The following is a 15937-nucleotide window of genomic DNA, read 5'->3' on the forward strand; positions in this document are numbered from 1 at the left end:
GCTGATTGTGGACTTCAGGAAGGGCAAGACGAAGGAGCACATACCAATCCTCATAGAGGGATCAGAAGTGGAGAGACTAAGCAACTTCAAGCTCCTCGGTGTCAAGATCTCTGGAGATCTAACCTGGTCCCAACGTATCAATGTCGTCATAAAGGCGGCAAGATAGCGGCTATTCTTTATTAAGAGTTTGAAGAGATTTGGCATGTCAACAAATACATTCAAAAACTTCTATAGTTGTACCATGGAGTGCATTCGGACAGGCTGCAGCACTGTCTGGTATGGAGGGGCTACTGCACAGGGCTGCAAGAAGCTGCAGAAGGTTGTAAATCTAGTCAGCTCCATCTTGGGTACTAACCTACAAAGTACCCAGGACACCTTTAGGGAGCAGTGTCTCAGAAAGGCAGCATCCATTATTAAGGACCTCCAGCACCCAGGGCGTGCCCTTTTCTCACTGTTACCATCAGGTAGGAGATACAGAAGTCTGAAGCAATACACACTCAGCAATTCAGGAACAACTTCTTCCCCTTTGCCATGTGATTCCTAAATGGACTTTAAAGTTTTGGACACTATCTCACTTTTTTTAATATACAGTATTTCTGTTTTTGCACATTTAAAAAAATCTATTCAATATACGTAATTGATTTACTTGTTTATTTATTATTATTTTTTTCTCTCTCTGCTAGGTAGGTGCTTGCTGAAGAACACCAAGGGTTGCCAGCGCTCTACCCACAATGATTCTACACCATCCAATCCTATGTCACCTCTTTCTAATGATTTGATTTCAATTTTTATTAACAGAGCTATCTCACCACCCTGCCTACCCTTTCAATAAAAAGTATATCCTTGGATGTTAAGCTCCCAGCTATAATCTTCTTTCAGCCATGATTCAGTGATGGCCACAAAATCATATATGCCAAACTGTAACTGTGCTACAAGTTCATCTACCTTGTTCCATATACTGTGTGCATTTAAATATAACACCTTCAGTACTGTATTCATCATCCTTTTCAGGTTTGTCCCTTTTTACATTGCAGCTCATCCTGTTGACTGAAATTTTGCAGCATCATCAGCCTGTCCTTGCCAGTAGGACTGCCTGTGTTTGTAAACCAACTACCCTGTCCTCAGCCCAATCACTCCATTCCCATCCCCTTAACACATTAGTTTAAATCCTCCCAAACAGCTCTAGCAAACCTGACCACAAGGATACTGGTTGCCCCTCAGGTTCAGGTGTAATCCGTCACTTCTATACAGCTCACATCTTCTCTAGAAGAGGTCCCAATGATGCAGAAATCTGAACCCGTCCCCTACCAGTTCCTCAGCCATGCATTATCTGTCAAATCATCCTATTCTTACCCTCACTGGCACATGATACAGGCAACAAACCAAAGATTACTACCCTGGAGGTCTTGCTGTTCAGCTTTCTACCTAGCTCCTTAAAATCTCTCTTCAGGACCTCCTACCTATGTCATTGGTGTCAATATGTACCAAGACTTCTGGCTGCTCCCCCTCCCCCTTTAGAATTCTTGTGGACCTGATCCGAGACATCCCTGACCCTGACTTAGAACACAGAACATTATAGCACAGTATAGGCTCTTTCTATGCCTTTTATCATCTTAAACACCTTTATCAAGTCACCTAAATGTGCTGACCTTTCTATGCCTTTTAACATCTTAAAAACCTCTATCAAGTCACCTCTCATTCTCCTTCACTTCAAAGAGAAAATACCTCATTTTCCTCAAAATACTTCTTCTAATCCAGGCAGCATCCTGGTAAATCTCTTCTGCATCCTCCCTAAAGCTTCCACATCCATACTATGATGAGACGATCAGGATTAAACACAATACTCCAAGTGTGGCCTAACCAGAATCTTATAAAGTTGCAACTTTACTTATGGCTTTTGAACTTAGTTTGCTGACCACACCATACACCTTCTAACCACTCTACCAATTTGTGCAGCAACTTTGAAGGATCAATGGACTTAGACCCAAGAACCCTGTGACTCCACACTGTTAAGAATCCTGCTAAGAACTTTGTACGCTGCCTTCAAGTTCGATCTTACAAAGTATATCTTGCACTACTCCTGTGGCCAGTGAAGACACAAAGATAATTGTCAGCATCCCAGCAATTTCTTGTGTAGCTTCCCTTAATAAACAGTGGTATATCCTATTCAGTCCAGGGACTTATCTATCCTAATGTTTTTTTAAAAGCTCCAATACTGTCCTTTTATTAGCCTCAACATGCTCCAGCAAAATAGTCTCTCACAATACTCCTCTCACTGCTGAACAATGAAGCAAAGTATTCATTAAGAACCGTCTCCTAATTCCTCTGACTCCAGGCACATTTCCCCCTTTATTCCTCAGCACTCCCACCTTCAACCCTAGTCATTCTCCTGTTCTTCACAAACATGTAGAACACTTTGGGGTTTTCCTAAAGCCTTTTTATTTCCCCTTCTAACTCTCCTAAATCCCTTCTTAATCTCATTCCTGGCTACCTTACAACTCACCAACAGCTGTGTTTTTTCTTTCTGAAGCATTAAATAAGCTTCCTTCTTCCTCTTGACGAAATATTCTACCTCTCTTGTCAACCATGGCTCATTAATCCTTCCACCCTTTTCCTGCATCAATGGGACAAACCTATCAGAACCCCATGCAATGCTCCCTAAACAAACTCCACATTTCCACCCGTGCACTTCCCTGAAAATATGTTTCCTAGTTTACATTTCCAAGTTTGTGCAGATCATAAGATTAATTTTGTTGTGCTCTGAGTAACTGGAAGACTGGATGGGAAATTTGTACCAATGAAAAGTGCTGAAGTTTCTTACAACCACTGAATCAAACAAGACCTTCACTTATTGTTTTGAAGTATTCTCACATTTCAGATACAAATTATCAGCATGTATCACAGCAAAGAAAGCTCCAAGCAGCATGGAACCAATCCATTTAGAGCTTTTAATATATCATATTGCTCTACCAAATCTTAATATTAGCCTAAATGATAGAAGTGAGTGCAATCTCAAGATCAACCTTAACCCGCCACAGAAAAACACAAAGTGCACTGCAGATGCTGTGGTCAAATCAAGATGTACAAACAAGCTGGATGAACTCAGCAGGTCGGGCAGCATCTGTTGAAAGAAGCAGTCAACGTTTTGGGTTGAGACCCTTTGTCAGGACTAAAGAAGGAGGGGACAGGGGCCCTATAAAGAAGGTGGGGGGAGGGTGGAAAATCAATCAGAGGAAAGATCAAGGGGTGGGGGAGGGGAAGCAGGGAGGGGATAAGCAGGAGAGCTGAAGAAGGAATCTAAGGGGAAAGCACTATGGGTAGTAGAAGAAGGCAGAGTCATGAGAGGTGGTAGGGAGCTAGAAGAGGAGACAGAGTAGAGGTGGGATGGGGAAGGGAGGGGGAGGGAATTACCAGAAGTTGGAGAATTTGATGTTCATACCAAGGGTCTGGAGACTACCCAGACGGTATATGAGATGTTGTTCCTCCAACCGAATTTTGGTCTCATCATGGCAGTAGAGGAGGCCATGTATGGACATATCCGAATGGGAATGAGAGGGAGAGTTGAAGTGAGTGGCAAAAACACATCTCTTTCTAAATTGACATTACAATCTGGTATGCAGAAGCTGCTTGTTTCATGCAAATAATAAACAAATGTTTGCTTACCGAGGGACTAATGCTTACAGTCTGGTTAGTTCTATTTTGAATCAGTGGTTGCTCCTGCAATGCACGTTTTGGATCCAATGTAGGAGTTGGGGGTAGCATGGAATCTATGTTTGCAGGCCGCCTATTATAGGTAATAAAACTTATTAGATAGTGAGCAATTCAATAAATTACCATTTAAAAAAGGTTCTTTAAGACTTTCCTGTCCCAATAGTGCCTTCAAATGCACTTTTCATTTCCAAAACATTCTGAATTATGTACATTGCTAGTATATTAATTAGTAAATATTTTTACCTTCCAATAATTATAGGGAAAAATGACATCTGTTTTCCCTTTCTTCCTTCTTGTTCAGCAATGATTGATTCCAGATCTTGACAAGTCTGATAAGCCTATGGGACACAACATTATATAAAGTTAAACAAAATAACTTAGTATAATTGTTATTCAATTTCAGTTTTGTTATGCTCATTTACTTTAATCAATAAAACCTTCATACTGCATACCCTTAAGTATTTTTCCAACTATTGGAATCATGTTGAGCATTAACAAATTGAAGTCTTACTAATTTTAAGTATAAAATTTGAATAGATAGAACAGTTTAACTTATGAAACTACTTTTCTTCAAGGTCAAGATAGCCAATTTGGATATAATAACATAAAAATTTCTGCACCCATCAAAATCAGTATCATGACTTTAATGTAGAACTACTGGGTACTGATAAGCAGGTATCCATAATGGTGATCTTATTAAAATAAAGGCTATTCCCAAATTGAATCTTGCTGAGCCAATAATTTATAATTACCTTCAAAATGAACTTTGTATGATGATAGGTTCTGTATTTTTGCTTCCCATCTCTATTACTAAACATTAACAAGCAGCTTACTGGACTTATTAATAAAATAGAGCTTCAATAATTTAAGACCACGTTAACTTAATAAAAAAACATTCATTTTTACCCTAAAGATCTTTGCTGAGTGGTTGACAATTGCTGTAGATATAGTTAAAATATGCTTCATAGATACTTGATATAGATAAATTTAATCTTGGTTAAATAAAATCTGGAAAGAAAATGCTTTGTCCTTATCTTTGTTTCATTCAGATGAATCAAGACACAAGAGACAATCAGTTATAAGACCATAAAATGAAGTACAATGATGTTCTAGATTATACATATCCTAGCTAGACTAGAATTTATATAAATTACATCAAATTATTAAAAAAAAGAAAATGCTTATGAACATTCAATTCAGTAAAAAAACTATTACAGTAAAACTCTGATAACCAAACATCCAATTGTTCAAAAATCCAGCTCTCTCATTGTTCTGAAATGAGAGGAAGGGGTCCCAAAGTGAACTAGGCTGGGAGTCCAGCGCCAGGAAGATCTGAAGTGCAGCCAGGGCCAGGATTTAGACTCTGAGCTAGGCGTGTAACAAGAACCAGGGTTGGGATCTGGAACATGAGTTGGTCGGGCCCACTCACTTCTATATTTCCTGCTCCAGTTAAATTCATCAGATTCACCGCATGATCACAAATTTCATACTATTGTGAAACATGTTTAAACAAAAAGTTAAATTAAACTGTTTGGATATTCATAAGAGTAACATTCAACATTTCAGAAAATCTGAACGTCTGTCACTCTCAAAATCCAAGGATGCCAGATTATTGGAGTTTAACTGAGCTTCAAGGATAATAGCCTTACCTCATGCGCATGTTCCACATAATATTTTATTTCTTCATCCAAGTCATTTATTTTCCCTCCTTTAAGTGTGTGTGATTTCCCAGATTTTTCTATGACACGAATAAACTCAGACGTCTTATTAACTTTTGCTCCTGTTAAGCAATTTTATTGAGTTTAATTAATCAAGGATGGTCAGCTCAGATCAGGTCCAGTAAATTGGAGATAATCAGCAGAGTTAATGAAGAGAACATTCGCTACACTTAACATTAATTTTAGAAAGACCTTAACAAATCCTGCATGGTAGACTGTTCAAAAAAGCAAAAGCTCACAGCATCCTAACAAAGGTCTGATACAGTCTATATAGCAGGAAATACACAGTTGTCTTAGTGACAAGTGGCTCAATGCAGTGGCATTTTGTAGAGCTCATTTCTAGCTCCTTTGCTTTACGATCCACATCAATGATATAGCCTGGAAGACCAGTGTTCCCTCTAAGCTGCACAGGTGTGCAGTCACACAGTAACTGAAATGCTCTTGCGCACATAGCCTTTGTCCTGCACAGCTGGAACAAAGTCAGATTGAGAAAAAGTTTATGAAACGTGGAAGATTTTCTTTGTTGTATCATATTTCATTATATCCTTCAATTAATAAAGTCGATTTTCATTCTAACTATTCATAGTATACATATTACAAAAAAAATTAAAGCGCTGTGCAGTTTTCAGGCTGTGTAAAAATGTCCTGCTCAGAGCAATGGATAGTCAGTGCAACTGTAAAAAAAAATAGAAGGAACGTTGATAGGAGCTATGATCAAGATGTTTCCAGTTAGTGCTAAATTTGGTTATAGAAAGTGTACAGTGCAGTAATATTGTATATCAATCACCTAGACAAAAGTACAGAGAGGTGAGAAAAGTTAGCCTGAGGTATTATGCAATGCATTTGGGGAGGGCAACCAAGACAGACATACTTAATAAATCTTACAATGAGAACTCTAAAGAAACAGTGGACCACAAATCTCTAGAAAAGGTAAGAGATGAAAGTTAGGTGGTTATGAAAGCCTTCAAGATACTTGACTGGCTGTAGGAGCAGTCAAGTTTAAGTTGTGGCCTGATTAGTTTTATACAGCTGAAGTACTGTACAGTTCTGGTAATCACATTCAATAAAGGATCTACCAACTATAGATTTAAAATGACAAATAAAAGTTTGTTTCATCAGTCATGCCTGCTCCATCATCCAATAATGTTATGGTTGATTCTTCACACCAAATCCTATTTTCTGTTCAATTCTTCGATTTCCTCAATTCTCTTACTGCACAGAAATCTTAAAATCTCAGTCTGGAATGTGCTTTATGGCTGAATACAGACATAGAAAATATTAAAAATACTCCACCTTATGAAATAAAAATATCTTCTCATCCAAGTCCTAAATGATTAATTCCCTAATTCTAAGGCTTAAACTACTGAGCATCAGATTCTCTAATTCTTGTATATCTCATTGAGATCTTTACAGTTCAATCTCATTTGATCTCTCATCTTATAACACTTTTCATTCTAGGAACCAATCTAGTACAATAAAACTCTTACAGTCAAACACACTTAGAACTTTGGCCAGTGCCAGAGTATCAGAATTTCCACACCAATGGATGTTATTCCTATTATCACCAAATGCACTTTTATTTCACTACTTTTTACGTTACATGCTAGTGTAATACATTTTCCAGCAAAGCCAGTGAATTTAAAAGGCACGGGAAATGTACGTACAAGTACTCAGACCCCTGCTCTAGCTCTGGCTGTACACCTAGCTAGCACTTTAGGCCTCTAGTCACACTCCAAGTGAGCAGGATGACAAGCCATCAGAATTTAGCTTTACTATACATCTCGTTGCCTCTACTGTATATGCAGTCTAGTTCAGATACTAAAACTGTTGGGAATATTCTATGTGTGCTTGCCTAATTTATACTTCAACTACTTTGCAATAACAGGCAACAAACCATTTGCCTTCCCAATAATTTGCTATTAATTTGCAATTATAGTAACTGGTTTCCAAAAGTACAAGATCCTTCTGTATAACAATGAAAGATTCTCAGCATTTACAAGTTAGTTTTTCAATTCTTCAACAAAATCAATAATCTCAGATTCTCATCCTTTCAACCTATTCATTTTGCAAACTCTGCTTCTTCCTTGTTGCCCCAAGAATATTCCAAATTTAACTCAGAATGCAAGGCATTGAGGAGAGACTTAATTGAGTATAATGGTTGATAAATACAAAGGAAGGGCCCATTTCCTTTAGCATTGAGATCAATAACTCTAGGATATAGATTTAAAGTAATTTAAAGACAAGTATTTTTTATATAAAGAAAGTGTATCTAGAAACAATGGGAGCCTGAAAATCCATTAATCGATGGAGACAGAAACATTCAGCAGATTTTAAAATAATTGGAGGCACCCTTTAAGTGCCAAAAGCCAAAATTTGCAGCCAATAACTGTGGCGTGGCCAGCAGTGATATCGGGAATCACCTGTTCCTTGCAAGCCAAAGATTTCTATGAAATGAAAACAAGAAAGTCTACATGCAAGCATAAGCATAGATTAAGTATGTAAGACTTACCATCGTAAAAACAGACTTCAGAATCAGCTTGTGGGCCATTCTCCATTAACATACATTTGCCATACTTAGTGTACAGTGTTATCTTTGGAGTTTTGGATCTCACCAACTGAACAAACTTTGATGCATACTGATACTTCTTCCAATAGATTTCTGAAACCAAGTATGGGAACAGTGGAACTAATGTAAGAATGATTTTTTGTATTATGGACTTCTGTCCAATTTTTGAAACAACCAAATTTAACATTCTCTAACCAAAGAGTACCAGTATTTTGATTTTGCTTTGAATGTAATGTTGGAAACTTGAAATAAAAACAAAATGTTGGAAACAGCATGATACATTGAAAGCACAATATTTAAAATTAATGATCTTTCAACAGAGTGCAACAGCTAGAGGTATACTGCTCAGGCACAGATGTTTGTTTAAAAATGTTTGCTTAAGTATATTTATTTGATGGAATAGCATTAACTGAAATATTACAGTTTATCACACAATTGTTGCTTAAACTATTTACTTCTAAGATTTGAGCAGCACAGGGGCGCCGCAGGGAACTGTACTCTCTCCGGTCCTGTTCACCCTGTACACATCAGACTTCCAATATAACTCAGAGTCCTGCCATGTGCAGAAGTTCGCTGATGACACGGCCATAGTGGGGTGTGTCAGGAATGGACAGGAGGAGGAGTATAGGAAACTGATACAGGACTTTGTGATATGGTGCAACTCAAACTACCTGCGTCTCAATATCACCAAGACCAAGGAGATGGTGGTGGACTTTAGGAGATCTAGGCCTCATATGGAGCCAGTGATCATTAATGGAGAATGTGTGGAGCAGGTTAAGACCTACAAGTATCTGGGAGTACAGTTAGACGAGAAGCTAGACTGGACTGCCAACACAGATGCCTTGTGCAGGAAGGCACAGAGTCGAATGTACTTCCTAAGAAGGTTGGCGTCATTCAATGTCTGTAGTGAGATGCTGAAGATGTTCTATAGGTCAGTTGTGGAGAGCGCCCTCTTCTTTGTGGTGGCGTGTTGGGGAGGAAGCATTAAGAGGGACGCCTCACGTCTTAATAAGCTGGTAAGGAAGGCGGGCTCTGTCGTGGGCAAAGTACTGGAGAGTTTAACATCGGTAGCTGAGCGAAGGGCGCTGAGTAGGCTACGGTCAATTATGGATAACTCTGAACATCCTCTACATAGCACCATCCAGAGACAGAGAAGCAGTTTCAGCGACAGGTTACTATTGATGCAATGCTCCTCAGACAGGATGAAGAGGTCAATACTCCCCAATGCCATTAGGCTTTACAATTCTACCGCCAGGACTTAAGAACTTTTTAAAGCTATTATTAATGCTTTTTGAGATGGTGATTTAGATGCATATCATTTTTTTTTACTGAGTTAAGTATTGTATGTAATTAGTTCTGCTACAACAAGTGTATGGGACATTGGAAAAAAAGTTGAATTTCCCCATGGGGATGAATAAAGTATCTATCTATCTATCTATCTAAACTATTTACTTCTAAGATTTGAATACTCAAATAATAACTATAATATTTGTAAAGCATGTTGTTATACTCCAGAATTCATTTGATGCATGCCATACTACATGTTAAATAGAATCACAGAACGTTTGCTCATCAACCATGACATCACAAAATAGTATGTAAAAATGTTATTATTCAAATGATAAAAGGCAAAAGGCCACTAAGCTTGTATCTTAATAACACTGAGCTTGTATACAATCTTTCCCGTTAATAACCTGAACATATACTGTACACTCATTTTTTTAAAACAAATTGGGTTGCTAGAAATCAGTTAATATTCTTTCTTACTACATACGATGGAATAAACAGGATATTCGGGTAAACGTTTCCGACATCCAAAAGGATTAAAAAAATAAGTAGATTTGAAGAATAATTTAAAATTTGTCCAATATTAACTCTCATTCAATGATTGAAATTTTCCATCCATATACAGATTTCAAAATGGATTCAAATCAACCAGTCCAAATATTAGAGGAAACTGATTTATTGGAGCAATATGAAATTCTTTAAAAACTTGAGCAACACACAAAATGCTGGAGGAACTCAGTAAGTCAAGCAGTATCAATGAATGGAAATGAACAGTCGATGCTTTAGGTTGAAACCCTTCATCGAGACTGGAAAGGAAGACAGCAAAAACCAGAATAAAAAGGTAGGGGGAGGGGAAAGAGCATAAACTGACAGTTGAGTTCAGGTGAGAAAGGGAAGGATGGATGAAAGGGAATGATGTGAAAATCTAGGACAGGAGTTCCCAACCTTTTTTTATGCATGGACCCCTACCATTAACCAAGGGGTTGGGAACACCTGAGCTAGGAGGTGATAGATGGAAGAGGCAAAGGGCTGAAGAGAAAGGAATCTGATAGGAGAGGACAGCATACCATAGTATATATATTTTTATTCTTTATCTTTTTGTGATTTATGTGATTATTGGACTGTAATTTATATTGGTTTCCTTCAATTTTTCAGTGTTTTCTTTCTTACAGCAAATTGGTGGGTGGGTGATCCTTTAATTTTTCGTGTGTAAGAAGGGGCTGTGGGGAGAAATTGATGCTACTGTTAAAAACACAAAATGCTGGCAGAACTCAGCAGGCCAGACAGCATCTATGGGAAGAGGTAGTGACGTTGTTTCGTCGTCACTACCTCCTCCCATAGATGCTGTCTGGCCTGCTGAGTTCTGCCAGCATTTTGTGTTTTTATTTATTTCCAGCATTTGCAAATTCACTCATGTTGCCTTTGATGCTACTGTTGCTGTTTTTTTTTGAGTGACGGAGTCAGGGATTGTTATTGTTGCTGTTTTATTTCTGCAGGGAGGGGGTGGGGGAATTTTGGGGTCTGTGAGTTTTCCTTTTCCGTGCTAGGGGAGGAGGGTGGCGTTGATGTTCCATCTTTCATCAACTTGTGTGGCCCTTCATGGCTATTTGGAGAAGACAAATATCTGAGATGTATTGTACATGCATACTTTGACAAGATACTGACCCTTGAACTTTTGATGAGTGCAGGTTAGTAATGTTTGCATCTCTTGGTTTGGGCATCACTAGCAAGGCTGTGCACTTAGGCTATCTCAGTGTGCCCTTAAGGATTTTATAGTGAGCCGTCTTCCTAAATTGCTGCCCTACATTTGATTAATACATTTTAACTATATGAAGTCTTGCTATATTACTGAGCAGTATAGACTTTTGCCAGACTGGAACTGCACATCATAGACAGTCACTAGACTTCTTATCTGAAATAGAATTAATAAAAAGATAATCCACTTGTTTTTGGTACCACTATGGATCCTAACCTTTTAAATTAAAGTTTGTTTAATTAACTAATTATAAATTCGCTATTCGCAGTGGTACAATTTGCTCCCATATTGAAGGCACTGGTTAAGAACACAACCACTATACCATAAATCTCACTGTCATGCTCTAACTAGCTCTTTAAACTAGTACCACTCATCCCGGCAGCCTTCTCTAATTCCCACCTCTTCATCAAGTAATGTAAGTAATAATGGATACCTGGTAAGTCATCAAAACTGTAAACAAATACTTCCTCTGGTGGAGATGGTGGTCTGTTGTCTATTGGGAAACCTCTTCCCTCATTAGGATGGTAAATATGGATCTGCATAGATTAATTGTTAAAAATGTTATATATAAAATCTTATTTCAAAAATAGAATACATAAGAGATTGTTACAGGATTAGATTCAGAGAAACCACATTCACTACTTCTGCTGGCAGCTTGTTCCACACTCTCACCACCCTGAGTGAAGAAGTTGCCCCTCCTCTTCCCCTTAAATATTTCACCTTTCACTCTTAACCTCTAGTTCTCATCTCACCCAACCTTAGTGGATAAAGCCTGCTTACATTTACCCAACCTAAACTTTTCTTAATTTTTTTATACCTCCATTAAATCTCCTCTCGGTCTTCTACCCCTTAGGGAATAATGTCCTAACCTATTCAACCTTTCCCTATAACTCAGGTCAAGCGCTGGCAACATCGTCATAAATTTTCTCTGCATTCTTTTAATCTTATTAACATCTTATACAACTTCAATATTATATCACAACTCCTGTACTCAATACTTCCATTTATGAAGACTAATGTGCCAAAAGCTTTCTTTATGACCCCATCTGTGTTGCCACTTTCAAGGAATTATGTATCTGTATTCCCAGATCTCTGTGTTCTACTGAACTCCTCAATGCCCTCCTGCTCACCATGCAAGTCCTACTCTCTTTTGTCCTCCAAATGTACAACACCTCACACTCATCTGCATTAAATTCCATCTTCCATTGTTCAGCCATTTTTCCAACTAGTCCAGATCCCAATGCAAGCTTCGATAAGCTTTGTTTTCCACTACACCCCCAATTTTGCTGTCATCCACATATTTGCTGATCCAGTTTACATTATCATCCCAATCACTGATACAGATGACAAACAACAACAGATCCAAGACAGACCCCCATGGCACACTACTAGATACACGCCTCCAGTCAGACAGACAACCATCTACTATCATTCTCTTGCTTCTCCAATGAAGATAATGTCTAATTCAATTTACTAGCTTATCTTGAATGCCCTCCCTTCTGCGCTATCTCCTTAGCTGAGTTAAACTGCATAATCTTCCTCTTTCTGGCCTTACTAGCACGTGGTACAGGTAGCAATCCTGAGATCACAACCCTGGAGGTCCAGTCCTTTAACTTAGAACCTAACTCCCTGAACTCACTTTGCAGGACTTCTTCACCCTCTTACTCATGATCCCTGGCCACTCACCCTCCAACTTAAGAATGTTGTGGATTCAATCCAAGATGTCCCTGACCTTGACACCTAGGAGGCAACATACCATCTGGGAATCTTCTTGTTGTCCACAGAATCTCCTGTCTGTTCCCCTGACCAATGAAACCCTGTCACTCCAACTCATATCATCTCACTCCTTCTCCTCCGAGCCAGAGCCAAACTCAATGCCAGACAACCTGACTGCTGTGGCTTTCATCTGCTAGATCATCCCTCCCAACAGTATCAAAAGCAGTTTACTTGTTGTTGAGGGGAATGGCCAAAGGGGTACTCTGCACTGGCTGCTTATCTCCATTCCCTCTCCTGACAGAGTCTTGAACCTTGGGTGTAACTATCTCCCTGTATGTCCTGCCGATCAAACTCTCAGCCTCCTAAATGATCCAGAATTAATCCAGCTCCGCTCCCATTCCTTAATAAGATTTGAAAGGCTCCTTAAGACAGGGGCAGTGGACTTTTTTGAGAGTGTGTACCCAAATTGGCAATGATCTAAAAATTTCACGCCATGTGCCATGGTAATTTTAAACAAAGATTATTGTTGATTAATGAATTTGTAACAATAATTATGGATTCTTAAAAAGATGCTTATTTACCTCTATTCATTGCACAAAAATTATTAATAATAATCTTTTAAAGACAATTGAAAATTTTTTATGGAGGTGCTAAACTATCTGCAGTATTTATCATCACTGAATATCCAGTGTTTAGTCACAAATGACAGAAGGAAAAGTACAGTCGGCCCTCCTTATCCACAAGTTCTACATGTGCGAATTCAACCAACTGTGAATCAAGAAAACCTGTAAGTGCTCTTCCAGCACTCGTTGCTCGAGCATTATTCGCCTCACATCTCATTCACTTACTACTTTGTTCCTGTGAAAAAATGGCTCTTAAAAAGCAATTATGTGGTCAAAGCAATACCTCAAAGGCTAAGAATGCTATCTCTCACTGAGAAAGTAGAAATATTAGATCATTTGAAAAGTGGCATATCGCTTTTGTAAGAACAAATTCGCTCAATAAAACAGAAAGCAGCTACAATTTGTGAAAGTGTTAGTGCTGCCCCTACAACAGCAAAAATGGTCTCTTTGGTTCATGATAAAGTGCTTGCAAAGACTGTGTGGCTAGAGGACATGTCACAGAAGCATATCCCTGTCGATGGTCAAATTGTACGTGAAAAAGCTCTTAGTCCCTATGAGCACTACTGTGACAGGGTTGATGAGAGCGAGATAAAAGAGTTTAAGACTAGCAAGAGATGGCTGGCTGGCTATGTAAAGCACACAGCCTCAAGAATGTAAAGATCACGGGAGAATCGGCGTCTCATTCATTCACTGCTTGTGTTGTGAGCGAGAGGAACATGCACAGTTCTTTTTTCTTGTCAATATTCCCTAAACAAGACAGTGTAACAACTATTTACACAGCATTTCCATTGTATTAGGTGTTATAAGTTCTGTAATCTAGAGATGATTAAAAGTTTTACTCGTCATTTGATCATTGTTCGCCTTGCGTCTCGTTCGTTGCTTGTGTTGTGAGCAAGAGGAACATGTAAATTTTTTTCTTCTTGTCAATATTCCCTAAACATTTCAGTATAACAACTATTTACATAGCATTTACATTGTATTAGGTATTATAAGTACAGTCGGCCCTCCTTATCCGCATGCACGAATTCAGCCAACCACAAATCGCGAAAACTCGGAAATGCTCTTCCAGCACTTGTTGTTCGAGCATGTACAGACATTTTTTTCTTGTCATTATTCCCTAACCAATACAGTATAACAACTATTTTACATAGCATTTACATTGTATTAGGTATTAGAAGTAATCTAGAGATGATTTAAAGTATATGGGAGGATGTGCGTGGTTTATCGTGGACCGGGATCGAAAAAAATTGGAAGTTCTCTTACTAAATAAGTCGGAACAGGTACATCCGGTATCATTTAGCGTCAGTTAGTTAAATGTTTGTCTTAGTATATAGTACATATTTCACCTTTCTATGCATATAAATCACTTAAAAACATATGTTTCAGCACCAGGCTCGGGAACAAAGTTCCCGAGTTTGATTGACTGACAGACCACTCCCAAGAGCGCTCTCCACTGTGCCGGGTTGATGTGGAGGATCAAAAACCCAAAACCCCTGAACCTAATGTGTGGCATGTGGCCAAGTGGTTAAGGCGTTGGACTAGTGATCTGAAGGTCGTGAGTTTGAGCCCCATCCGAGGCAGCGTGTTATGTCCTTGAGCAAGACACTTAACCACACATTGCTCCAGTCCACCCAGCCGAAAATGGGTACCAGCAAAATGCTGCCTACTATGTGACTGTTAACCAGCGTCCTATCTGGGGTGAGTCTCGTACTCTCAGTCGCTTCACGCCACGGAAACCGGCATAAGCACCGGCCTGATGAGCCTGTAAGGCTTGGGACAGACCTTTAACCTAAACCTAATAATTAAACCACTGCGTTGCTTACTAATAATTGTAGCTTTCATGGGGGCAGAGCTTTTCTCACTTTATCCTTTAAAATTGTTCCGATCGTTGACCTAACGCTTTTCCCATGACCGATGGCATTTCACCTCTTTCCGATCGCTTTATTATTTCCACTTTATTTTCAATCGTGATCATGATTATTTTCGTGAACAGAAACACTGCAGATTCAGAGTTCTGCTGCTGGGTCCTAATGTCAACCACACTGAGACAGATTGAATAAGGTCTGGGGTTCCGCTAGGTCCCAAGATCCACCGCATTGAGACAGGTTGACTAAGGGACTTGAGCATCCGTGAATTCTGGTACCCACAAGGGGTCCCGGAACCAATCCCTCGCGGATAAGGAGGGCCAACTGTAATCTAGAGATGATTTAAAGTATACAGGAGACTGTGCGTAGGCTATATGCAAATACTACGCAATTTTATTCAAGGGACTTGGCATCCGTGTTTTTTGTTATCCGCGGGAGGCCCTGGAACCAATCCTTCACGGATGAGGGGCGCTGACTGTTTAAGCTAACCAAAGCAAAGCCTAGGTCAACTGGCCCAACTGTATACTATCTAGATATTGATGCGTGCACCACGTCTGCGGGATTTCAAAGCATGTCATCCAATGTCACATGATCTCAGAATCTTCTAGTTCGCGCCAAGCACGTTTTCTGTGAAAACATCTCACTGCTCTTGAATTGTAGAAAATAGTTTGCTGCTGCATTTGGCAGTAGAGATA

The 15937-nt window shown here is 39.1% G+C and overlaps 1 protein-coding gene across 1 annotated transcript in view; it reads right to left on the minus strand.

Annotated features, from left to right (window-relative positions):
- Positions 1–15937, minus strand: part of plk4 (polo-like kinase 4 (Drosophila)) — a 43847-nt gene that overhangs the window by 9157 nt on the left and 18753 nt on the right. The window contains exons 9-13 of the mRNA XM_073042806.1: positions 11472–11574; positions 7939–8088; positions 5361–5491; positions 3955–4049; positions 3664–3784 (exon numbers count right to left, since the gene is read on the minus strand). Coding sequence (XP_072898907.1) covers positions 3664–3784; positions 3955–4049; positions 5361–5491; positions 7939–8088; positions 11472–11574 — 600 coding nt within the window. The remainder of the gene's footprint in view (positions 1–3663; positions 3785–3954; positions 4050–5360; positions 5492–7938; positions 8089–11471; positions 11575–15937) is intronic.

Source organism: Hemitrygon akajei, chromosome 4 (genome assembly GCF_048418815.1).
Source record: "Hemitrygon akajei chromosome 4, sHemAka1.3, whole genome shotgun sequence".
Lineage (NCBI taxonomy): Eukaryota > Metazoa > Chordata > Chondrichthyes > Myliobatiformes > Dasyatidae > Hemitrygon > Hemitrygon akajei.